The sequence below is a fragment of the Malaclemys terrapin genome, chromosome 1 (genome assembly GCF_027887155.1).
Source record: "Malaclemys terrapin pileata isolate rMalTer1 chromosome 1, rMalTer1.hap1, whole genome shotgun sequence".
Classification (NCBI taxonomy): Eukaryota; Metazoa; Chordata; order Testudines; family Emydidae; genus Malaclemys; species Malaclemys terrapin.
This window is the reverse complement of record NC_071505.1, coordinates 160,741,487-160,769,033: the sequence shown is the minus strand read 5'-3', so window position 1 is coordinate 160,769,033 and position 27,547 is coordinate 160,741,487. Positions and strand designations below refer to the sequence as shown.

The window sequence follows — 27,547 nt, the reverse complement described above, 5'->3', positions numbered from 1 at the left end:
AGACTGTTGAATACAGACAGATAAAATGTTATTGGTACAGAAGTAGAGATTTGAGATTCTAGTACTGTTCACCATAGGAAGCTAAGAGTATACAAGGGATATCATTAAATTTGCTGGATGTACAAAGCACTAATGAAATGAACTGAAGCAGTTACATCATTTTCTAATTAACCTTAAATATTACTGCAGGTCACAGTAGCAAAGTATTAAATATTGAACAGCAGAACAAGTTTTAACTATTAAATATGTCAGTCTTAAAGTGCCTCTGATTTCCCAAACTACTACTGAAACAACATAGAATAACAGACAAAATATGCTAGCTTTCTACAGAGGGCCATGTGGCCCATTTTAGATCCCTTGAAGTGGGATCCATGGACAACAGAAATGAAGAAGTAAGTCCTGCTATAAAGTATGCAGGATAATTGCTAATTTGGGGGCAAATTCTGAGAGATACTTGGCTTTTGTAACTCCTTTACAAAATAGATACATATGAAGGCGGCCAGCTCTTCTTTGGGTTGCTTTAAAAATTAGCAGTCTGTGTCTAAAATCCTGCTACCTGCTGACCTAAATTAGTTTGCAGTTATGCCCAGCAATTTGAATGCATCACTTACCCATTTATACCATTGATCAGTGTTTCATTTACCAAGCTATTCTCCCAAATTCAGGATACTATTTATTCAGTCTCTTTCCCACAACATAAACAAGTGAAAGATCTACTTTATCTTCTGTGATCATTTGGATCAGGGATCCTCTTTAGGAGTCTTTTCCTATGTTGCATGAATCAAGCCAAACAGTCTGATAGGGTCATCATGAATGGCTTCCTCTGTTGGTTTATTTTCAGCGGCCAGCTGGTCACTGTTGAGATAAATGCTAGTTTGGGAAGCCAGGGTGCTGTTTTTAGATGGCATCTCTTCTTCATTCACTTCTAACGGAGGAGCTTTCTTTTTCCTAGGCTTCCTGTGTTTTTCCTTGATGCTGTGATCGAGGGAGGCATAGCACATCTGACCTTCAGCGTCCACCTGAGAGGAAAATCATTTTTGTTCAGTTTAATCCTTTCCTTAATCACTACACCTTTTAAGATTTTCAGCTTCTTAAGGCAACCCACCAGTCTGGAACCTTCAGCATAGTGTTCTTGTGAGATGTTTCAGTTTTGAAGGATGAGGGATGTATTGTATAAGTCAGTGGTTTGCAAGTTATTTTCTGCCAAGGACCCCTTTGGCATCTGACTAAATGTCCTGGACCCCTTTCGTTTCTGGTACTATTGGAACATATCTGCCAATGTGACTTCTCTCTCACAGCATGTGTGAGGTCATGCTATGCAGAGGATGCCATTTTGTTCTCTGTGCGGCAAAAGTGCCAGAATGCTGTTGTGTTCTGGCCTGGCTCAAGGGACAGACCCCTGCATAACCCAGGGTGGACACCCAGGAGTGTGGGAACCCCACTTTAGGAGTTACTGGTATAAGTCAACCCCAAATTTTTGGGATCAGAGACATCACTAGATGGTTTCCCAATCCTGTTTCTTCTTTTCCCTATCCTGGTATTTAGTAAAGAGTTAACTCGGATGCCAGTTTTTTTGCAGGGTGTGCAAAATCCTACACCGGTTTTGCTTTGGGAGTAGGGAGGATGTGTGGTGTTGGCCACAGGGTGTGGTATTGACTCTGGGCCTTATGTTTTTAGGGTACTTGTACTGGGCATGTTAGAGATAATCAAATATAGAACTGTATCCCTAATGAATTCATGAGTACCATGTTTTTCAGCTTGCAACTTATTTGGCAACTTCTTATTAGCAATGGTTAGCAACATTTTTAATTTCAGGCCATTGCTGAATTTATAGTAGTGGATATGTCTTCCGCATAACCAAAAATCCTGGTTTTCTAGTTTTTAATACAGTATCCCAATACTACATGGCTGAGCACATTACAAAACATTGGTAATCAAAATACTAAAATGATTTCAACATGTAATCTTTCATCAGACTAATGGATGAATTGACAAGTTTGACACATCTGACTGGTACTTAGCTGCTTGCAATCCTCAGACTTCCTCAATTAAGGTCCTGATGGAGCAAAACACCCTACATACATGCTTAAGTGCTCTGCTGAATTGGTTTGTCCATTTTTGTAAGGAGAAGACTGAAGTCTTGGGTTATATTCTGCCATTGAGGAGCTCTGAGGCAAAGTGCCTTCCTTAATGCAGAAGGCTAAGAGTAAGAATAGAAATAAGGGTACCTTTACTTCATTAGCGTTTCTCCGCGGGTGGGCCTTCATTTGTTCATAGCAACATTCATCTAGAGATGATTAGAAATGGAAAAAATTTCATAGTGGTTAGAAGATTCTTCCTCTGTTTAAAGAGTAAACCGATACCCTGTTATAGAACTCAATTCTCCAAATCTACTTTAGTGGAAGTTCAGGTTCTAAACTATATTCCCTTTCTCACTCTCCCGGCTGCCAGGAAATAAAAAGCTAGGAAATCCCTGGGTAGAGTTTATTTTCACGGTATCACATTATTGGACAGTATTAGGTTGTCCAGAAAAAGTTTTACTGGAACTTTTAATTATGGGATAACTTAAAACATTGACAGACTTGATAGTGCCAGTCACCATGTAACTTGTCAGGTCTCACAAGCTAAATATAGCTGAGAAGGGACAGTACCTGGGTAAGAGAAATACCCGGAGTCAGTGTTAGAGTAACGGCAGGGCCTGGGGGGGGGCAAAATGACAAGGTTCTATTCCTCGCTTTGCCACTAACTTTCTATGAATTTGGGCCAAGTTACCTTTTCTTTTCATGCCTCATTTTATGCCTGATAACATGGACGTCTTCCCTCATAGAGCAGTTTTGAGGCTGAAGGTGTGAATACAAATTTGCACTGGTTCTAGTTAGACTGGTGCAAACCCCCTTGTGAACACTCTCTTCTTTGAGTTTAGTTTAAACCTATTGCTAATCTCTCTAAGAAAAAAACAAAATAAGCCTAGTTGAATCTGAAATAAGTCCACGCAGCCTTTTGTACTGGTTTAACATTGCACCTTTAGTTAAACTGGTGCAACTCTGCATGTAGACTAGACTGGCCCTTATGTGCTTTTGAGAACCTTTAAATAGCCCTCTTCATTCACATATCTTAATGTCTGGAGAGTAAAATAGCAAACTCAGTTTGCACTAGTCAATCCACTGTCTCAGCACTATCCCAAGTTCTAGGTTAATATTATGGGAATTAACACATTTTGGTTTTAAAATGAGCAACTTGGAGGTTCACTGCTTCTCTCCCCTGTAACTGGAACAAGTGCGTATCCATTTTATCAACAAACAGTGCTTCAGAAATTCATGTTTTAAGAGCCATTCATAAAGGATGTTAATCATTCTGACTCTAAGTAATGTATGTTGATTTTAATAAGTTCTTAGAATAAGATATCTTACCTAAAATCTCCTGATTGAGGTTGCCATAAACTGGGCATTCTTCAGTATAATCATCTTCATAGCTATAATGGGGAATCAGAAATAATTTTAATTCACTCTCTAATTGTGTGTTGAAGTATCTTATGCTGCACATAGCGAACCTGACCCTTTTTTATTTAAATTGCAGTGGTGTCTTGAGGCCCCAATCAAGGTTAGGAGCCCGTTGCGCTGAGCACTTTTCATATAGACCTACATACATAGATAACACTGGTTTACGATTTTTGAGAAGTCGTCTGCTTCAGAGATAAAATGTGCTATTTATTATGTATTTTGATGTGCTGAATTCAAATATGACAATTAAAACAACTGGCTACTGTTTCCATGATATTTAAGTTTTACATTTTATGTCTATGTATATTGTGTAGATAGTAGAGTTTTAATCATAAATTGTAAACCTAGGTCTTTTCATATGTTTATGGTTGCTTTACATGATAATATTTCACCTGTCCTGTTTGTTACACTTTAAAAATCAGCAAAAGGGTTATATAAATAAAATGTATTATGAAACAAAAGGCAAAAAACTATTATGTACATAATTTAGTCCTATTCAGTGTCTACTTGGCACTTCTTGGCTTGTCTTTTGTATTCATGGAGGCAGCATGCAGAAGTAACAATTGCTGGTATGATCTGTTGGCTCTCTCCAAATCATTGGCACTGCAAAAAGCATAGATTTCCTTTTCCTGTTCAACCACTGGCGAAGACTTGTTGCACAAGTGTTGCAGCATGTGTGGGGCCCACCTCTTGTCCTGATCTCCAATTTTGCAGCCAAAATAAAGGTGATAGGCTTTCTTAACCATAGTGGTTATACTGCGCTTTTGTGATGCAAAAGTCACTTCACCACAAACATAGCAGTTATCTGCACTGTTCACACAAGTACGAGGCATCTCTGCTCACTTTGGCTAAACAGAAATGTGTCCCTTTGCAAAATCAAACACTGACAAATAAGAGAACATGACACTGTATGATTTCTAGAGCTGATATAGGGCAACTTGTTCAGCAGAGTGATGTAAGCTCCGTTATGATTGCATCATCCATGACTTCTAGAAATAACATGATGCAATTCATATCATGTATGACGCAATACCAGCTTCAGATTGCATCATTCATTGTTTTGCCTAAAAAGCAAGTACTGTCCAAACCCAGTCATAGATTTATTCATAGATCCAGTCAAAGATGTATTTTAGTCATTTCTGGTTTAAATTGAGATCCCTTCCCTTTATAACTCACTTATCCTCCGCCATTCCCAAGTCAAGGGTCGTATATACTGACCCAATAGCATATCTTGAAAACTAGAGCCAATCAACAATTTGAAGCATCATTTTCGTTCTCAGTGACCCATAATTAGTAAAGTTTGACTACATTTATTTCAGAAGCATTTTGGCTGTAGAGCAGTGTAATTAACAAAAACCAATATGTGCCTTAGAAGAGATCACCTGTCTTGGCTATTTGGACTGTAAAGTGTGGGCGACCACAGGTATTATTTTATAGATAGGGGACCTGGGGCAAGGCGTCTGTGAAACAGCCAGGAGTTGAACCCAGATCTCCTGAATCCCAGTTCAGGATCTTAATTGTAATATCATCCTTGTAGTTCACTTGAAGAATTTAATATGCTTGTAATCCATTTTGTAAAAACCACACTTAGCCCAAATATTTTCTGACCTTCAAAGCTCTACAAACTGAAGGTGATGAAAGTGTAGAGGAGAAAAGCAGATCTGAAGAAGGAAAAAGAAATCATTGGCAAGTGCAATCCCCAGTTTGCATTATAGAACATCCAGAATCTTCCAGGTCTTGGTGCTCAAGAGCATCCTATACTCAATGAATGGTATAATTTAAAGGCTAGATGTTTTAAAATGGCGTGTGCCCAAAAAATGGAAATTGTGCATGCAGGCTTCTGCATGCTGAAAGATGTTTTGTATGACACATTCCTAGCTATGCATCTTATTCCGTGCCTGATCAGAATGAATGAAGTCATGGGGTATAGTTTTTCAAATGGTATTTTTCATTGTTTGGGCAGTTATGGCTGTCTACATGCTAACTTCAGACAAATCAACGGTAGGGTATTGTTGGAGGACAGCATTTTTGTATTAAGGTTTTTATGTGTTTGTTTTGAGGTGAAGAAGGGCTTTGTCAATGTCTCCGTTTTCTGAAAAACATGAGGTTAGATCATCCAGAGCCATTTTTTTAAACATATTCTGTAAAATATAAGTACAAATACTAAGAGTATAGAGTGGTAATTAATGAGAGCAGTTAGCAGTGAGTTCGGAGGGCTCATCTTCCTTCTCGCTGAGGCCAAGCAATAATAAATACCCATTTAGCCTGCTATCCTAAACTGATTAACTCTATCATACTTCTCATACTGCTAATAGAACTCCCTCCAACTGCTTAATAAAGTGAGTGCAGTATGTCCCATTACAAGTTGCATTCTTTCCTTCATTCCTTAAGTACCCTTTTTAGCTGTAAAAATGTTTCTATGTACAGTAACTCCTCGCTTAACGTTGTAGTTATGTTCCTGAAAAATGCGAATTTAAGCATTAAAAGATGTTAAGTGGGGTTAGGTTCCAGGGAAATTTTTTTCACCAGACAAACTATATATTGTATAGATATACACACAGTATACGTTTTAAACAAACAATTTAATACTGTTCACAGCTATGACGATTGTGAAGCTTGGTTGAGGTGGTGAAGTTAGAGGGTGGAAGAGGGAGGAATATTTCCCAGGGAATGTCTTGCTGCTAAATGATGAACTAGCAGTCGGCTGAGCCCTCCAGGGTTAACACGTTGTTGTTAATGTAGCCTCTCACACAAGGCAGCATGAACACGAGGGAGGGGAGACAGCATAGCAGACAGAGACAGACCCACACCTTGTGTGGGGGGGGGGCGAAGAGAGAGAGAGAGAGATGTACACTGCCCCTTTAAGTAAGCTGACCCACTCTTAAATGCATTGTCTTTTTAAGTGGATCAGGAAGTTGAGATAGCAGCTGCTGCCCCAAGCTCTCTATGCCTTTCTCCGTTCGTGTCCCCTCCCTGCTGTATATGGAGAAGGGGTAAGCGGGGTGCAGGAGCGGGGGGGAGACCCTGACATTAGCGCCCCTCTTTCCCCCTCTCCCCCCCACACACAGCAAGCAGGAGTCTCTGGGAGCAGCTCCAAGGCAGAAGGCAGGAGCAGCACATGGCAGTGGGGGGAGGGACAGCTGAACTGCCAGGAATTGATAGCCTGCTGTGCGGCTGCAGTACAGGGAACTTAGGGGAGTCGGGAGCTGATGGGGAGGGGGGAGAGGGAGCGGCCAGCCCACCCTGGTTCCAAGCCCCCACCAGCTAGCTGCAACGGGCTACTCCTCCTGCAAGCAGTGGACAAAGCAGGCAGCTGCCAAATGATGTTATAAGGGAGCATTGCGCAACTTTAAACAAGCATGTTCCCTAATTGATCAGCAACGAAACAACGTTAACTGGGACATCTTTAAGTGAGGAGTTACTGTACATCAAACAAGACCTTTTATATGTCCTCTGGTCCATTCCTTCAAATCCAGACATTGTAACTTAATACTCTATTTTACCCTTTTAAAATCAGACATAATTTATTTTCAACATACCTTGGATTATATTCTTGATAGTCTCTGTACGTGTAACCTGGAAAATATTTTAAAACACAAGTAGTTTAAGCAGAAAGAAAATATTAATTGTGTAATTGTTGAACAGTTCCATTTGCTGTCTTTACGGCTTTGTTCTTAACAGAATTGTGTTGTGTGACTCATGGAGAGAAACGTGATGTGAGTCTAAGAATGTCTCAGTAGCATTATTCATGCTGTTTGTGTGAGATTGAAAGCTGTAGGCTCTCAGATTCAGTTTGAGGATTTTTTTTCCCCCTCAGGAGTATCTAGATTTAAATTGTGGCTAACACCGTTTATTAATATTCTGTGTATTGTACTAATGCCTACAAGCCCCCATTAAGTCCCCATTTTAGTCATTGTGCCCAAAGAATTTACAGTGTAAACTTATGATGCACCACACTCGGTGGAGATAAACAGGATGTGGTAGAACAAGGAAACAATGAAAGAATGCTGTGTGAGTAAGCAGTAGCCTTGGTAGGCTCACCACCTTTTCCTCTTCATTTGGTTTTACAAATGTTACTAGTGATGTCTCAGTAAGGGGGTACCTACTGTTATACAAATAGGGAAAGCTAAGCAGAGAGTCCCAGGACACAAAGGGATGAATTGTTGGAGCTGGGTTTAGAATTCAAGAATTCCTGTCTCTCAGTTCTGCGTTCTGGCCTCCAGAATGTGCCTCTCAGAAAATCTGATTGCATGGACATCACATCCTCAATCTCATTGCTCCCCTGCTTAGTTTTGGAAATAATTTCATTTTCATCATAAAAATATTTTACCTTGCAGCTCATTGAGTAGGTGTCACCTTAGCAGCTCTCAGCCAAATCGTTTTTCTTGTGCACTGCTAGTACCAGTTGTTTACATAGGACTTCTTTATTCACAATTTGTATACCTGTGCACTGATATAGTTAAAGCAATATAACCCCCTCTCTAGTAGGGACACAGTTATACCACTCCAGGGCTGGTTATATCAGTACGGCTTACTCCTATATAGGAAGGGGAATAAGCTATCTTTATACTGGTGTAACTACATCCACTCTAGGGGTTGTACTGGTATAGTTGTTTCAGTTAAAAAAAAAAAAACCACCCCTATTCAAAAATAATTATACCAATGTAAAATCTGTGTGAAGACCAGACCAATAGTCATGGGCTAGCATCTATGAAGCAAAATAAGTCTCCTCTTTGTCAGCAATAGGATGGCTTGACAGCTACCTTGGTGTGCGCACACTCTCATGCGCACACACACACATACACAACCCCCCCTTCCTCCCCCCCCCCCCCCCCCCACACACACCCTTTGGAGCAGAGCTGAATTCCTAATGAAGAAAAAATAGAATTTGGATGAAGTCTGAAATTCTAATAAGCATTCCTGAATTCAGAGGGAGAAAATCTTGCCGCCTAGATTCATCGCTTGTATTAATGTGTGCTTCTAGTGCTGTCGTGTCTGAAATTCAGGTAGCTAAAACTTACAGATGGGGGAAATTGTCTATGTGAAAAATGTTGAAAACATTATCTGAATTAAAATCTGCCCCTTCCTCATATCTGGCTGGCTTGTTTGGGGACAGTAGGTTGGAGGATTGTTTTTAGCCTTTTTTTTTTTTTTTTTTTTTTTTAAATTATGGAGTAATACTGATTTGAAGGCTTTTATTTTTAGTTGTCATACCATGTGACATCAGGCATCCGTGCTTTGCAAGTTAAAAATGCATTAGTACTAGAATAAATTTTTAGAAAAAGATTCATTTTAAAAACCTTGTCTGCTTGCCAGAAAATTCCCAGTGGTGATGAATTTGTTTGTAGTCTCTCTCAAATACTCAAACACAATCTTTTGCGTGCGCATGCACGAACGTCATTTCTTACCTTTTTGCTTGTTTGCTATGCAGTATGAAATATTTATGACCAATGAAACAATCAGACCCATAGTCATAAAGGCTAGAAGTCCCCAGATTGAAAAGTGGCATTCAAACTCCATTTCTGTAACAGAAAGCAAATTCCTGCATATTATGCGTTGTCTAATAGCTGCACTTCCCCTCCCCTCTTCCCCCTTCTCGCCCCCTTTAGTTGAGGTGGTGACTTTAATTTTTTATTCCAGGCACAGCCACTGACATGCAACCCAATTAAATACTCGTGAGAACGTTTGGATGTCAAAGAGTACAAAACTAGTGTTGATAAACTACTTGTAGTGATGACATGTAACCCCACTCTAGGTCAAACCAAAATGCTGTTATCAGTTTATGATCCCCAAACTACTAGGAAAATAAAAAGGCTTCTACCACACAAATGCACAGATTTTTTTTTTTTCAAAAACTGCTAGTTTGTGGCTGAATTACGTGGGTTGGTGAGCCAAATTCTGAAGTTATAGACAAGCCTTTATATGAAAATTAATCTGGAATAAAGTATAGTGTGAATTGAACACAGATTAACTATTCCTGATTAACTCCATGTGTGGACACTCTTATTCCAGAATTAGAGTGCCTTATTCCAAACTAGTTTAAACTAATTCTGGAATATGAGCATTCACACATGGAGCTAATATGGAATAAGTGTTCTGGAATAACTCCCTGGATAGTCAAGGCCTTACTCTCTATTCAGGCAAAACTATTGGCTTCAGTGGGAGTTTGCCTCTTTAAAGGCTAAGACTTCATTATTTGGTCATATATTGGGACTTTTTTTTTTTTTTTTCCAAAAGGACCCCAAGGCTTGGTCTATTCTTGCATCTTCATATTTTCTGCTCCTTCTCCACATCTCCTTTCCAGTGAAAAATACATTAGCCCTGTTTCTCCCTCTTCCCCTACCAAAAACTGCCATTTTCTCCTCCTGACCAGCTGGGCTACTGGTCAGAAGTCTTTCTACCCCGTTAATGAGATGGGGGAGAGAAGTTGAGGACCCAGCACTGTAAGAATATAAGCAGCTGGGAGTCCATGGACCTCCAAAGGGTTTCAGAGGCAGATCTTAGCAACAATAGCTTCAAAGGAACCCTAAAGTAATAACCAGCCAGTATTAATTGTGCATATAGTGGGGGGGATATGGGGGCAGCTTGAGGCCCCTCCATCCCATGTCCTCCTCTCCTTGGTGTCCCAGACAGGTACTCAGGCAGGAACCTCCCTAACCAAATGCCTTCCTCATTTTTCACAGTGGTTCATCTTGTGATGCTAACTTAGCTCATTCAAATTCTCCACCACCAAGCCTGGGTGAGAAGACCATAGTGTGTTTGCAACCTCCTGCTCTGACATAGCCACAAAACTGGGCAGTGTGTCATGCATCTGACTACACTTATCTGCCAAGTAGTGGGAAAACTATTCCCAGAGAGAAACAGTCAACTGTATGAGTAGAGGCAACCTGAATCTACATCTGCTTCTCTGTAGGTTCTTGCTTCTCCCATCATGGCAGTATCTGAGCACTTGAAATGGATCTCTGCAGGAGAGGGAGGGCGTTGAAAGCACTTGAACTCCAATAATGCTGCAGGAAAGGACTGAGCTGGAAAAGGGGCCAATGTGGGGGTTGGGGCGTGGGGTGGCAATTGGAGTGAAGGTTGATCAGCAGGTCTGATCTGACCCTTAATGTCATTCTCATTTGATTGTCCTTGAACTTCCTTTGCCTATTTTTTACAAAGATCTAAAGGGGGGAAACTTTTTCCTTGCAGGAAGAGCCAGGGCTTTCACTCCTGTTGAGAAAAGACAGCTCAGCTCATTAGTTGCTGCTTGTTAGCTGCTGCTCAGCTCATTAGCTGCTGCTCACCTGGAGCATTGCTCCCTCTGGTTGCAGCACTTTTTATTTCCTAATGATGTACATACTGCAAGAGCTGCTTTTAAAAAAAAATAATAATAATAAAAGCCAAGTAGCGGTTGCTTCTGTGTAAAATGTCCTTTTCATAAGGTCCAATCCATCTGTCATTAAAATCAATGGAAAAACTCTAAATGACTTTTAAGGGTATTGGATCACACTCTTAGAATTCAATTTTGCTACCATTGAGGCCAATGACACAGCTTCCATTGATTTTACTGGGAGCAATGTCAGGCTCACAATTATTGCCCTGTGTCTGTACAGAACAACTGCTCAATAGCCAGAGCTAGAAATGTACCAGAAGAGCCAGGAGATGGTACTTGGTAGTAAAATTGCTCCCATCACAAATTGCACAAGTCTCTGGTATAAGATTCCTTCCCCCACAATTATTCCTCCTCACGCACAATTATTTCAAATTTGGTGACAATATATACCTCCAGACCAGTGGCACTGCTATGGGCACCTGCTTGACCCCACAATATGCCACCATTTTTATGGCTGACCTGGAACAATGCTTCCTCAGCTCTGGTCCACTCACGCCCCTTCTCTACCTACGCTACATTGATGACATCTGGACCCATGGGAAGGAGACTCTGGAAGAATTCCACCACGATTTCAACAGCTTCCACCCCACCATTAACCTCAGCCTAAAGCAATCTACACGGGGGGGGGTCCACTTCCTAGACACCATGGTACAAATAAGTGACGGTCACATTAACACCACCCTATACCGAAAACCCACTGACTGCTATACCTACCTTCATGCCTCCAGCTTCCATCCCAGACACACCACACGATCCATCGTCTATAGCCAAGCACTGATGTACAACCGCATTTGCTCCAACCCCTCAGACAGAGACCAACACCTACAAGATCTTCAAGCATTCTCAAAACTACGATTCCCGCCCGAGGAAATAAGGAAACAAATCAACAGAGCCAGATGTGTACCCAGAAGCCTCCTGCTGCAAGACAAGTCCAAGAAAGAAACCAACAGAACTCCACTGGCCGTCACCTACAGTCCTCAGCTTAAACCTCTCCAACGCATCATCAGTGATCTACAACCTATCCTTGTCAATGATCCCTCACTTTCACAGACCTTGGGAGGCAGGCCAGTCCTCGCCCACAGACAACCCACCAACCTTAAGCATATTCTCACTAGCAGTCACACACCACACCATAGTAACTCTAACTCAGGAACCAATCCATGCAACAAACCTTGATGCCAGCTCTGCCCGCATATCTACACCAGCAACACTATCACAGGACCTAACCAGATCAGCTACAACATCACCGGTTCATTCACCTGCACGTCCATCAATGTTATATATGCCATCATGTGCCAGCAATGCCCCTCTGCTATGTACATCGGCCAAATTGGACAGTCCCTACGGTAAAAGGATAACTGGACACAAGTCAGATATTAGGAATGGCAATATACAAAAATCTGTAGGAGAACACTTCAGCCTTCCTGGACACACAATAGCAGATTTAAAGGTAGCCATCCTACAGCAAAAAAAACTTCAGGACCAGACTTCAAAGAGAAACTGCTGAGTTTCAGTTCATTTGCAAATTTGACACCATCAGCTCAGGATTAAACAAAGACTGTGAATGGCTAGCCAACTACAAAAGCAGTTTCTCCTCCCTTTGGTGTTCACACTTCAACTGCTAGAAGAGGGCCTCATCCTCCCTGATTGAACTAACCTCGTTATCTCCAGACTGATTGATTCTGGCCTGCCTATTTATATCTGCCTCTGGAAATTTCCATTACATGCGTCTGATGAAGTGGGTATTCACCCACGAAAGCTTATGCTCCGATACATTTGTTAGTCTATAAGGGACTCTTTGTTGCTTCCCCCACAAATCTCCTCTTCTTTGTAGAATTGTTTTAATCATAACTTTCTCTCTGAAAGAATGTTGTTGGTTGTTGTACACTATCCATCCACAGCCACTTTTTGAAGCATTTTAAACTAAGCCATCGAATTTCCATTCCTTGGTTTTTTTTTTTTTAGCCTTTTCAGCCTCTCCCCTTCGGTATTCGTTTGTATAGTAGTACGATGATTTTATCTGTAGAGCACCAACAAGGTATTTCTCATTGTGTCCTATTGACCTCAGTCACTGCAGCTCGGATCTTGCCTCTGGTTTTCAGGGTGATTTGACCTGAGGCAACAAGACGGTCCAACAACTTGCCAGGATACAGTGGCACAGTGAGTGTATGGCATGGCCTCTCTTAGAACTCCCTGCTTCCCAGCTCTTTGCTGAAACCACCAGCTGACATGGCTGCTTCTTCATTGACAGCCAACTGACTTGTAATCAACTTGATACCCAGGCTGCAAGTTGTTCTCTTATTTAAGGGTTAAGGCCCTGATACGACAAAGAGAATGGCATATCGGGACCCCTATGTCTTTCCTGAGTCCCAGGGAAGTCAATGAGGCTTCACAGGTATAGAGATCTGCCAGTAACAGGGGCTAAGTGGTGTTACTTAATCATAGAAGATTAGGGTTGGAAGAGACCTCAGGAGGTCATCTAGTCCAATCCCCTGCTCAACACCAACTAAATCATCCCAGCCAAGGCTTTGTCAAGCCAGGCCTTAAAAACCTCTAAGGATAGAGATTCCACCACCTCCCTAGGTAACCCATTCCAGTGCTTCACTACCCTCCTAGTGAAATAGTGTTTCCTAATATCCAACCTAGACCTCCCCCACTGCAACTTGAGACCATTGCTCCTTGTGTTGTCATCTGCCACCACTGAGAACAGTTTAGATCCATCCTCTTTGGAACCCCCCTTCAGGTAGTTGAAGGCTGCTATCAAATCCCCCACCACTCTTCTCTTCTGCAGACTAAACAAGCCCAGTTCCCTCAGCCTTTCCTCATAAGTCATGTGCCCCAGCTTCCTGATAATTTTTGTTGTCCTCTGCTGGACTGTCTCCAATTTGTCCACATCCTTTCTGTAGTGGGGAGCCCAAAACTGGACGCAATACTCCAGATGTGGCCTCATCATTGCCAAATAGAGGGGAATAATCACTTCCCTCGATCTGCTGGCAATGCTCCTACTAATGCAGCCCAATATGCCGTTAGCCTTCTTGGCAACAAGGGCACACTGCTGACTCATATCCAGCTTCTCATCCACTGTAATCCCCAGGTCCTTTCCTGCAGAACTGCTGCTTAGCCAGTCGGTCCCTAGCCTGTAGCAATGCATGGGATTCTTCCGTCCTAAGCGCAGGACTCTGCACTTGTCTATGTCCAGGACTCTGCACTCATCAGGTTTCTTTTGGCCTAATCCTCCAATTTGTTTAGGTCACTCTGGACCCTAGCCTTACCCTCCACCATATCTACCTCTCCCCCCCAGTTTAGTGTCATCCGTGAACTTGCTGAGGGTGCAATCCATCCCATCATCCAGATCATTAATAAAGATGTTGAACAAAACTGGCCCCAGGACCGACCCCTGGGGCACTCCGCTTGATACCGGCTGCCAAATAGACATCGAGCTGTTGATCACTACCCATTGAGTCTGACAATCTAGCCAGATTTCTATCCACCTTATAATCCATTCATCTAATCCATACTCTTTTAACTTGCTGGCAAGAATATTGTGTTAGACCATATCAAAAGCTTTGCTAAAGTCAAGATATATCACGTCCACTGCTTTCCCCGTATCTCCTCATAGAAGGCAATCATATTGGTCAGACATGACTTGCCTTTGATGAATCCATGTTGACTGTTCCTGATCACCTCCCTCTCCTCCAAGTGCTTCAAAATGGTTTCCTTGAAGACCTGCTTCATGATTTTTCCAGGGACTGAGGTGAGGCTGACCGATCTATAGTTCCCCGGGTTCAACAATGTATGGAATATTTTGAGCACTATAACTACATTGCTCCCTCTGATTCAATCTCTCTCATGCTAGCATTCTCTCACATGGGGCATGAAACCTCCTTAGTTCATTTTCCTAAATATTAAGAAAAATATTTTCTTGGCAAGTGCAGTGCTGGTTTCAAGAAGCCCTATTTTTTTCTCCTTCTCCCAGAAGACACACTGCTGCAGTCAGATCACAGCTGTTGCTACTGTGAGACTTCTCCCATTATTTTGCAGTGCGTCTGAAACATCTTTCAGGCCTCTGCTTTCTGAGACTACAGTTCTGCCTGCCTAAAGTATTTCTAGGCTCTCCTTTGCTATGCTGTCTGAACACCAGTAACACCTTGTATGTTTACAAGTGCCTGCCATTTGAAGATCATGAATAGAACTTAGACTTCAGATCCCTATGAAATAGGTGTGCATTACCCCCATTTCTTCTCCAGGAGGAAATGAGGAACAAAGGGATCTCCTCTTAGGGGAAATTTCCAGGAACTGCAAAGGGTTTTGGGTCTCCTGAAAATCTCCCCCAAACTTGCCCAGTATCACAAGTCTTGCAGCAGAGCCAGGAATTGAACTCTGATCACCTGAGTCACGGTCCAATACCTTAATCACAAAACCATCCTTGCTTGTGTTGCTGTCTCACTCCTGAAGATATTTATTACCCTTCTCCCCTCCCCAACCTCTCTTTTTGCTTTTCATTTTCTCTACTTTCATTTTATTGCCAGGCATGGGGGAGAGAAGGAAATGACGTGGCTTGAGAGGGAGGAAAGTATAAGGAGCTGTAATGGATAAAAATGTCATTCCTGCCTTCATTGGATTAGAAAGTTTTGTAGAAGAGTCTCCCAAAAAGTGAGTTTTAAGGTGGCTTGCAAGTGGTGTTTTGTTTTTTTTTAAAGTGGAGATGGTGCCCCTTTCTGAAGTAGAGAAGGCCTGAAATTTAAAACAAACAAAAATCCAGTTTGTCCTTTTACTGAAGGAATATTGTGAATTTTAATCCTCCCTGACTTTGCTGGAGTAGGAAGAGCAGTCTGAGGTGTGAACTGAGCTTTCTCAGCCCCTAACTGAAGAGGCCGGGGTTACTGAACCTTTAAAATGAACAGTTCTCCCAGCAGGTTTGGGGGCATTTGATTTAATTTGGCATTAATAACAAACCAATATTTCAGTCTAGATAAAACTCACTTCTCAGTTAATCAGGTTTAACTTCCTGGGTATTTTAAGATGTCACAAGCCTCCTACGTCTTTTTAGAATCTCCTAGCAAAACCAGGAGATGCAAGATCTGAATTTCTAATGTAAAAAGACAACCAGACTATTTTAAAAACAAACTCCACAACTATTTAAAAGGGGGGGAAAAAAAGGCTTGTAACTTCATTAAGAAATATTTAGAAGGGCTGAGGGGAGGCACACACCCAATTGAGCTTTTTCCTCAGGGGGTCACTTTACATTTAAATCTTTAAAATTATTTTCCAAAGCCCTCATTCAAACATTCTGTTATTGGCTTTTATTTAAGTTGGAAATATAAATACACACATATTCCATTTCTATTCTGAATCTTTAATCGTTCTTACATAAGTGAACACATATTTGATCTGCTTGTCAGCCAACATTTTTTTTTATATTTCATGAACAATGAGTCTTAAGATATCCATAAGGCCCTAAGAATGCCTCTCTGTGTGCCCAACCCTTTTTAAATGTAAATTTCAAGCTAATTTCACTATCTAAACAGAAAATGAGCAAAATCTTGTAGTTCCATATTCCTAGCTTTATAGATATGTTCCCCTTCTTTTCCCCATCTGATCCTTTATCACCCGCATGCTTGCAATAGACTCCTACCTGTATTTACTATGCTAAATGAATTATTTCAATATCCACAACTTTGGAGGCAGTGGTGGGGGAAACCCAATAGCTCTGCACAGAAAAGAATGTCTCTGTAGATAATTGAAGCTGTCTATATCATTTGGATTGCTCTATGGATTAATTTCTCTAATTTTAATTCTCATCCACATAATCTGCTGTTATATATTGCAAAAACAGTACATTTTGTGTAGGCGAGAGATTGTTTTTAAAGATCTTTATCACCACATTTGGTTGCATTCTCTCCATTTATATGTAAATAAGTGATCAAACTGAACCCTCTTTTAAAAAACAAGACAAAAGATTGAAACAATTGAGTTGTGTGTTTTATTTAAAAAAAATGTCTCAGAACAAAGAAAATCTGTAGGAATAATAACTGTAGCTTGACGATAATAAATCTGCAATTTCATCAAGGGCTTCTAGGATCATTTTCAGACTCTGACAAAGAAACGTAAAGGGCTAGATTCCAATAATTTACTTGCTCTCAAAAGCAGCTTGCTCCAGGTACAAATCTTATCAAAGTCAATTGGGCTGCTTTTGGAGCAACATGCTCCTCTGTGTGTGAGGAAGAGGGTCACAATGTGGCCCAAAGAGCTTCATAAAACAATTAATGAGAACCAGGAATTCTAGGTTTCAATTTTTGTACCTTGTGGGGGGATATATTTAATACATTACATGGTTGTATATTAAAAACATTTTGCATTTGGGTCTCTTCTGAATTAATGCCACTTCTCGTGCTACTCTATTGTTTCCCTCAGCCAAGGAATTACTGGTTTGCAAACTACAGGTCAAATTGAGAGGGGAGACTAAATGAAACACACACCTTCCTCTGGTCCCTTTAGTCCAGGGGTTCTCAAACTGGGGGTTGGGACCCCTCAGGGGGTTGTGAGGTTATTACATGGGGGGGTCGCGAACGGTCAACCTCCACCCCCCAAAACCGCTTTGCTTCCAGCATTTATAATGGTGTTAAATTAAAAACATGTTTTTATATATTTATAAGGGGAGTTGCACTCACACTTGCTATGTAAAAGGGGTCACCAGTACAAAAGTTTGAGAGCCACTGCTTTAGCGTGTAAATTTCAACAACTGGATGATGCCTGTGTGTGCTTTTTTTGGCTGCTGATCTTCAGGGCAGAGTTTGCCCTTTGTTTTAGCATCTTGTACATTGCTTTGTACATTAATGGTACTATCATAGTGCTAATAAAAAGTTCAAGATTCTTTTTAAATATTTTTCTAGCAATGCAATTGCTTTTTACCCTTTTCTAATTCCCCTCTTCAGATATCTTGTGAATATCTTGTCCTGTTTGCAGAGCCCACTTTACTAGAATTGCAATCAAAAATCCACTGTCTGAACTCCTGCTCATCAGCTCTGATATAATCAGAAAGGGGGGGACACAGCAAGGCTTCTAACAGAATTAATTGGGTGCTGGTGAAAGGTGGTGACCTTTGATTGATTGACCGGTTTGGGGGCAATCAATGATTTATTTATCCTCTTATTTATCCAATAGTTATAGCTCGGGCTGTTACAGTGCCAAGCTTCCCCACACTGCTCCTGTACCTGATTTAGAGAAGCCATCACTAAGCAGGATCAGACAGTTCATTCTCTGTTCGGTTCTTTCAGCTGAGACTGCTATGAAGGCTTCTCTAAGTAAGGTACAGGAGCAAGGTGGGGGAGCTTAGCACTGCAGCAGCCCAAGCTATAGCTATTCAGAGGATAAATAAATGATTGAGGCCCCCAAACCAGTCAGTTCACCACCTTTCACCAGCACCCAATTAATTCTGATTTCTCATGGAAACCGACATCTGTCCACTTGGAACTGGATTCACCACATCCTCTAGCACCTTGTATCACAGAGGGAAATGTATTGAATTACTTTTGCGCACTACCAACATGATCCAGATTTTAAGGGGTGATTTGGAGGATAAAAGTCAGTGGATTTTGATGCTTCCATTGGCCCTTCTGTTTCTCTGTGCAGACTAAAATCTGATTTTAGTCTATGAAAAGAAAATATTCTTTCCAATTAAACAGTGGGATAATGTTCTGTAGTAATGACCCTTACCCAAAAATCCATTAAGTGACTGATGAATGTTAAATTAACATTAATAAAGCTTCCTCGGCTGTGAACTTTAAAGACAGGATTGATTCCCTGGAAAGGAGTCCTTAACTTGCAGTTAACTAGAGCGTGGCTAATTGCTTTTTAAGATCTCAAGTATGAAGTTTTATAAGGGAAAAAGCACACAGTAAAATCAGATCCCCCTATGCAGGCAAAAATTTTAAGTCTAAAAATTATGCCAGTGTTTCTTCTTCTTTAACAAATCTTCATGCACTTTGGCCCACTTAGCTGGAGATTAACTAAGGTTTATGGTGATGACTCATTATTATTAATATTCAGCCTTTGAGTCTCTAAGCAACATACTCGGGGGATATGTAATCCATTGAAACACTCTTTCTGTACAATACACCCAGAAACAAGAGATTAGGAAGAAAAGACGTACCTGTTCATATATTGCTGTTTTGTAGCAAGACCTCCCCCTTTATCTCAAACAAAATTTGGTTTTAAAACGTTGGCAGATGTTGATGTGCTGTTCTGCTTTGGCCTTGCAATTTGAGTATGTACCTGAGGACTTCTATTCAGTCTTAACATCTGTTCCTTGCACACTTATGAACAGGAAATGTGGTGGAGGCGGTTTTTATCTCGTATCAAATGGGCGATCTCCTGCATTGTTTTCCTCAAAGAGAAGTGAAACATACATGTGTGAGCACTTGAATTTGTATTTGGTATTATCTATCTGTCCTGCCACCAAAAAAGCATGAGACGGTGAGACTTAAAATTCTCATGTGATGATCCGGATTCTGCAATCCGCTCATGTTAGGCAGTACTTACATGAATAGTTCCATTAAATTCAATGGTATGGTTAGTATGTTTGAGTGAGAAACAAGGCCGATGCCCAAGGTAACAGTATTCAGTTACCTCAATAGCACAATTGCAGCACAGTCATGTATGCTGTGGAGTGACATCTTAATACAATGGATATATATCCTTCAGAATCCAGATTCAAACTTTGTTCAGTTTTGTGGGGAAACTGGACATGTATGAATGACACCAGAGTAGTGCTGAATTCAGGCCCACCTGTGGTTCCACACAGCAAATAAGGTTCAACATTTTAAGTTAGGGAAATTAACCACTGGAATGTCTTATTTAGGATTCTGGTGCGTTCTTTGTCACTTGAAGTCTTTAAATCAAGTTTGGATGTCTTTTAAAAAGATACTCTAGCTCAGGAGTCGGCAACCTTTCAGAAGTGGTGTGCCGAGTCTTCATTTACTCACTCTAATTTAAGGTTTCACGTGCCAGTCATACATTTTAACATTTTTAGAAGGTCTCTTTCTATAAGTCTATAATATAAAACTAAACTATTGTTGTATGTAAAGTAAATAAGGTTTTTAAAATGTTTAAGAAGCTTCATTTAAAATTTTAAATTAAAATGCAGAGTACCCCCGGACCGGTGGCCAGAACCCAGGCAGTGTGAGTGCCACTGAAAATCAGCTTGTGTGCTGCCTTCGGCACGCGTGCCATAGGTTGCCTACCCCTGCTCTACTCAACCAGAATTTACAGGCTTGTTGTAGAAATCACTAAGTGAAATTCTATGGTCTGTGTTATGCATAGATCATAGTATGGCCCCCATCACACCTTAAAATCTATTATCTAGGTTCTTGCAATATGCAGATTTACAAGTATAACCTGCACAAGACCTGGAGCAGAGGCCAGGTCATAGTGTATTGTATCTTTAAATTTTTGTGGTATCTGCCTGCTGTTCAGATACTGAAGCCATTTTGTTCTTAGAGAAGCTATAGCTTGTTGTCGAGGAGACATGCACACACTGCGCGTTCATGGAGACATGCCTTTTATTTTTGTTTTCCTCGGACTAAAATGCCTTATTTTAGGTTAAACCTATGTATACACTTTTTTTAATGCAAAAACAATCATTCTGACTCTATATAATTTCTGAATAAACCTACAGTAAGTAAAATGACCCTGCTGGTCTCTGCAGTCTATATAAGAGTTGTAATTTCATGTATGTTTTACATTTTTATCATACTGGTGCTGATTCCAGTCCCATTGGAAAAGACTCTGTGGGGAAAAAATATCCTGCTGTTTTCCATGCCTCTCCTACTCCAACTATTCCTTGAGGATTATTTTTATATATTAATTTTCTTAGATCAATATTTAGAAAATGCATTTACTACACCAGTATCTTATCTAGGGATGAATGAGTAAACAAGCTGGAGAATAAGGCTATAGATTTCTAGGTTTCAGCTGAACTGTTAAACCAGACCCCATAAGGGGAGAATAATTACAAAGCACCAGCTGTGGTGAAAGGAGTGGGAAATTGAGGCAGTGGCCTGGTCTTGTATTGGTTTGAATAAGACCCATCTTTGTGGGTGTCTCAGTATACTTCTGATTCTGAGTAGAGTACTCCACACCTTGCAGGAATAAGTTATTGGCCAGGGCACCAAGCTGCCTGAAAAGACTATCTTCGAGCAAAACTTTTTATCAAAAAGCCCATCCTTACCTTAATTGCTTTGTGTAGTTCTAATCCAAACCTCCACAGCCTGCACAATTTGATTGGAAATCTCAGACAAAACCAGGTTCGAATCCACTCAAATTAAAAGGAATGTCAGGATTTGTCAAAAATGTGTCTAAATGCTTCCACCCACCATCACCCTGCCATTTGCCCTCTTCTAATGGGAACTAATTTCTAATGTTGTCAGAGAGATGAGATTTGTCACTCCCTCGAATAGTTGCCCTACTGAAATGTTGTTGTTTATACGGTCTGTCTTATAGTGCAAACACTAGATGGGAAGCCTCAGCAGTTTTGTTAAAAAAATAAATTGCTTTTCAAAAATTGATGTAAAACAAATTAATCAAATAAGAGAAAAAACACGTACATAAATCAAAGGAATGACAGTCTAGACAGATGGTACAAGGCTCAGGTATACTTGATTAGAGTGGAGAGAACCATCTCTCTTTCAAGTAATAGGGTAAATTAGCTTCATAAATTGTATTCCATATTTGCAAACTCGCAATTTGCACATATTGCTGTAGGGGTTTAAGAATGAGAGTCATTCTATCAGTCTCAATAAGCATTGGTAATATAACTTTCTGGAATTGGGCTAAATCATCAGGTGTGTTTATGCCCCACATAACTCCTACTGAAATTAGTAGCATAACTGACAGCAGAGTTTGGCCCTTCATGTGTACTTTGTGTATGAGCCAGCTTCCTAAAGGATAATGATTACCTGAATCAAAACCACTGAAAGACAGACAGCCCTCAGCATAATAAGTGGCATCGTGGCTAACAATGGAATGCACTGGTGAACGGAGAGTGATTTAGTTTATGGTGAAAGTCCTGAATAGTTTCAGTGCTACTACAAGGTGCAGATAGTAATTCTGCTTACAGTGTGCATCTCTTAGGGCAGTGGATCTCACCCAGGGGTATGCATACCACTGGGGGTACACAAAGGTCTTCCAGGGGTATATGAACTCATCTAGATATTTGCCTAGTTTTACAACAGGCTACAGAAAAAGCACTAGTGAAGTCAGTACAAACTAAAATTTCATACAATGACTTGTTCATACTGCTCTATATACTATACACTGAAATGTAAGTACAATATTTATATTCAAATTGATTTTTTTATAATTATATGGTAAAAATGAGACAAAGCAATTTCTCAGTAATGTGCTTTATTTTTACTCCTATATTTTTGTGTCTGACTTTATAAGCAAGTAGTTTTGAAGTGAGGTGAAACTTGGGGTACACAAGACAAATCAGACTCCTGAAAGGGATACAGTAGTCTGGAAAGGTTGAGAGCCTCTGTCTTAGGGCACACAGCAACTGAGAAGGTGCTTCCCCAGCGCAAGTGGGCAGAAATGTGCTAGGTCTGCACCACTTAAGTCCCTCTCCAAAGGCTTGATTCTGTTTTCACAGCAATTTTACTCCAGTGTAATGTCAGTGGCATTACTCCTGACTTACACCACCGTGTAAACAGGCCCATAAGCAGGACTTGGGGCTCAGATGTGTTGAGTAGTCTCTGTGCATTCAGTGTCCAACTGCGGCCAGCTTGGATTCCACTTCTGCAGTGCCATGCACACTCCCCCTCAAAAATGTGGGTGTATTTCAACTATAGTTGTCTTTTCCCAGCGCTCCAGAACAGATTCACTTCAAGGGTGTTGCTTCACAGCTGCTGGAGTGTATGTGGATAGACATGCACTAGCTCTGCTTCAGCTAGCATGCCGGTGCTACTGGTTGCAGCTGGATCTAGCCACCTGCATGCAATCCTGCCTGACCCCCGTGTATGTAGCTGGATGACTACTAGCCTGATCGCTGCCCATGCTGCCACAGCCACACTGCTATTTTTAGCCCACTCACTCGAGCAAATGATGGCTTTTATTACAACCTGTATCTCAGATTTCCTGTGGGGAAACCACTACTTTTTTCCGATTTCTGCACAACCTTATTCTCAAGGACGCTGACACTAAGCTGAATCTGCAGAAAAACCTCTTATCTTTGTGGCAATCAGTGTCAAAATTTCCATTGAGAGAGAGAACACACCTTAGTCTTGCAATATTTAGGGATTACTTGCATGAGAAAGCTGAGTGGGTTTTGGACCCAAGTGGAATAGGCAGAGCCCGTTGTCCAGAATCCATTGAAGTCAATAGTAGTCTTTTCATTAACTTCAATGGGCTTTAGTTCAGGCTCAGGAGAGCTGCTACTGGGGGGAGGGGAAGAGAGAGACAGAAGTCATCCCTCTCTGCCAGTGGCTCTTTTGATAGCCACTGTAAAGAGGGACTTTTCCATTGGAGGAATGTTTTTATATATTCTACTTATGAGTAGATTTTTGATAGTCATAATTTCCCTTGACACTGTTAACAAAGCAACATGTGTGGTTTTTTATTTTTATTATTTTTTTTATTTTAAATAAGTTTTCCCCTTTGTAAGTAGAAGTCTGATCCTGCTGCTAACATGACTTGCCCCACAGAACTCAGGGCGTCTGGTTCGCCTCTTTCTTGCTGGCTTTACCCCCTCCCAGCTCTGTGAACTTCTATTCTCTGATTTGCACCATAGTGTGAGGTGAATTCATAACACTGTGGGTAAAACTTTCAAACTGTGCTTAACTCCCATTTTTAAAAGTGACTTAGGAACCCATTAGAGAGACAAGGTGGATGAGGTAATATCTTTTATTAAACCAACTTCTGTTGGTGAGCGAGACAAGCTTTGAAGCTACACAGAGACCTGAAGAGCTTGAAAGCTTCTCTGTCATCAACAGAAGTTATCCAATAAAAGATATTACCTCACCCACCTTGTGTCTTTAATATACTGGGATCAACATGACTACAACACTTCAGACAATTAGGAGCCCATTGACTAGAAGTGAGAGAGAAGCTGCCAAGCAGCTGTCACTTTTGAAAATGGGACTTAGGCACTTTAGAAAATTTTACCCATTGAGTGTCTGAGACTCATGTATACACATGGTGGTGATACTGTGTTAACCCTTCATTCTAATCCCCTTTGCATTTACACAGTGCTTTTCAATAGATCTCAAAGTATTATTGCCACTATTATGTTGTCAGCTTATGTAACTTTGTTCCCTGCTTAGGTGTTTGAGTTCCAGTCATAGGTGCTGAGTTTCTAATCTGCTGGGGGTGCTCCCCCCTAGGTCTGCCCGGCCCCACCCCCACTCCACCCCTTCCCCCAAGGCCCCGCAGATCAGCGCCTCTCCCTCCCTCCCTCCCTGCGCATCCTGATGCTGTGAAACAGCTGATCTGCAGTGGGCGGTAGGTGCTGGGAGGGAGGGAGAGATGCTAATCTGCAGGGCCTGCTGGCGGGGTGGGGGGGAGGTTCTGGTAGGGGGGCTACCAGTGGGTGCTCAGCACCCACCTCTCTTCCCCCCCCCCCCCCCGTGGGTGCTCCAGCCCCGGAGCACCCGCCGAGTCCGCACCTATGGTACCAGTGCCTTAGAAAGTAAAAGAAGTGGTGTACTATATTGCAGTAGCTAATAGGCTGAATAACCAAGCTGCTTTTCAGCTCAGCCATGTTTTGCGGCTGGCTATTTAAAGAAATATCTGATAGATGAAAATAGTGATGTCTCACCACACTGTACTGCTTTAGCATTGTTCTTGTGTTATTTCCTTTTCAACAGAATATGTGGGTTAAGAAAAACGTGCACCAACTTCTTTGTAATACAACAGTCGGTATGTGCCTACACGTGCAGTAGGGAAGAGCTCTGTTGCTAGTCCAGAAGACTTGTGTAAATTAGTGAGACCCCTATATGTGATTATCCAATTTTTTTTAATGCCTTTTGTGGTATTTCCTATCTCAAACAGACTCTCCTTGCTTTCTACTTCCTAAAGTCCTATTTTACACATTTTTATTTGGAGGTTATTGACACATTTGGGTCTAAAGAATAGCATTGCCATTCCTGTTGTATGCTAAAATCTTGTGTTCTAAAGAGGATGGTGATCAATTGTTCTCCATGTCCACTGAAGGCAGGATAAGAAGTAATGGGCTTAATCTGCAGCAAGGGAGATTTAGGTTAAATATCAGGAAAAACTTTCCCATTGGAAGAGCAGTCAAGCATTGGAATAAAGCTTCTGAAGGAGGCTCTGGAATCCCCATCATTGGAGGCCTTTAAAAACAGGCTCGATGAGCAACTGTCAGGGTAGGTCTAGGTTTACTTGGGCCTGGCTGAGTACATGGGGCTGGACTAGATGACCTCCCAAAGTCCCTTCCAGCCCTACATTTCTATGATTCTATGAAAAGGCAGATATGACAAGGAAATATTTTTAAGTCACTTGTGACTGTTTCTTTTCCCCACCATTGTAAGTGAATTTAGCACTCAAAAAAACTAAAGGCCATCACAGAGTCAGGTCATATCATTAGTAGATGATGTATGATCTGCACTGGGCCACTTTCAGTGATTTATTGTATTTTTAATATTGGTCAGAGGGGTTCAGTGGTGGTTTTCTTGTCCTTTCATAAAGATAAGCAAATCCATATAATGGCCTTTAAAAATAAAAGGTACCACTGTTGACATTAGCTGGCAGCTGCTGGGAGACTTCAGTTCAGAGCCTGATTTGACTGACAATTTAAAATGCTTGAGTCTGTTCACATCACTGAACTGTAGTACAGCACGCTGCTGTATGGCTGTCAATACAAGACCAGCCAAGCTTGTAATAATACTAAATAGACAGGCACCACTGAGAGAAATGGAATGTCTGACTTTCCCAATGAGTCATTCTTCACACTGTTTTAGGAAGGCTCCTGAAGAAGCCAACCATGAGGCTTACAAAATAACCTGAAGGGCAAACTTTAAAATAATGAATTAAAAGGCAGGCTCTTTAGCCGGTAGTCAGAAGCTGCCAGTTCCTGAATGCAGGGTAGGCAGTGAGAGCCCTAAGTGAAATGTTTGCTTTCATGTTAATTCACTTTCTCCATCAGTGACAACGCAGAATACTAGTATTAATAATATTACAGTAGATTTAGAAGACTGGACCCATGAGGTTACTCTCTATAACACATAACACAACATAAAGGATGAGCCATGCCCCCAAAGTGGTTACAATTTAAATGAACAGTAAGTGAGTTTAACATGCAATGGTCCCACATGTATGGAGCCCTTTGCTGACTTCAAGGTACAGTTTAAAACACTCAGCTTTGCTTCCAGGTGAAAGTATGATGGAAAATGCATTCATGGTCACCCTAGCGAAAGGGACTTCTCCATAGATGTAGTGAAATATTAATGTAAGAGTAGGGAAGAACCTGTGCTGTAGCTTTGTTTGACACTTGTAGTTTAAAAAAATAAATGGACAGCTTTTAGCACTGTTTTGTATATAATCCTCAGAAGGGGAGTGCTCAGTACTCAAACAACACAGGTGTTACAGCCTTTGTAAAAAGCCATGTGGTCAAGGCTGACCACGTTGGTTTGTGGGTTTTTTCCCTTTTTTACAAGCCCTTTTGTTCTTCCCTTTTAAATGTCTGTTCTGTGACTTTTACGGCTGTCCTGGCAGGCGTCCCCAGCTCACTTTCTTAAGATGCTCACTGTAGAAAATGTAGCCAGACACTAATCATTTATAAGAAAATAAAGAATCAAAGACTTTGAGGTTTAGTTCATAGTCAGGGACCAAGCAAAGCAAAGTTCGGTCATCATTCTTGAGACTATGTAACTGATAACCTTTTTTCACCATGTAATTCTGCATTTTTAATATTAGTAGACACAGAAGCCCAAGTTCTGCCCTCCATTACATGAGTGAAACCTTCTTGGAGTCAGGTACTACAAGGCACCAGAATTAGCTGTAAATGAGAACTGAATTTGGCCCAAAAATGAGGGTGAGGGGGAGTTTGGGCTAATTCCCTGTATATACCTGGTGATGGAGCTGATAAATGTATACACAACTGTGCAATACTTCATTTGTAAACACAAGCCCTTTCTCTCTGCAGTTACAGTGAGGGTACTTTTTTGATGTTTTTAAGTACATATTCTAGGAAATGATAGTATCTAGGAAAGGACCTGCCACCTCTTTTTAAAAAAAAAAAAAAAAAAAATCTCCCTCTAAAGATCTTCCTTTAAAGAAGTTTCCTAATCTCTTATTTATGGTAAGAGAGAGAAGAAACATCTGAGGGATTTGTAGCACAACAGATTGTATGTTTAACATTTTCTCTGATGCTTGGGTCTGTCAAGTATGTATAATCGGATGCAAGATTCATATGTTAAAATAGTGAGTTGACAAGACAGGCACTATTTCCCTATGCGTTGGAATTCAGTATTTCAATATGCCATCTTCTATCAACGTGGGTAAAACTAATCCCAAAATCTAATCCATACTGGCATGCAGGAATGAAAGTCTGATTTGAAGATTTGTTACAAAGGACGTACATGGAAATCATGTTTTGCATGCTTGAAACATCTCAAATGTTTTACAAATTGAACTCCATAAATGATACATATTATTATTC

The 27,547-nt window shown here is 41.0% G+C and overlaps 1 protein-coding gene across 1 annotated transcript; it reads right to left on the bottom strand.

The window, feature by feature from the left end:
* On the bottom strand, positions 1-19,148 carry LOC128846464 (T-cell receptor-associated transmembrane adapter 1). Its single transcript, XM_054045582.1, has 6 exons — positions 19,028-19,148; positions 8,909-9,022; positions 7,040-7,076; positions 3,411-3,472; positions 2,229-2,287; positions 1-1,019 (listed from the first exon to the last, which is right to left on the bottom strand). Exons 2-6 carry the CDS (start codon positions 9,018-9,020, stop codon positions 768-770), a joined length of 522 nt encoding a protein of 173 aa, XP_053901557.1. The 5' UTR covers positions 9,021-9,022; positions 19,028-19,148; the 3' UTR covers positions 1-767.
* Between the last annotated feature and the right edge of the window lie 8,399 nt (positions 19,149-27,547).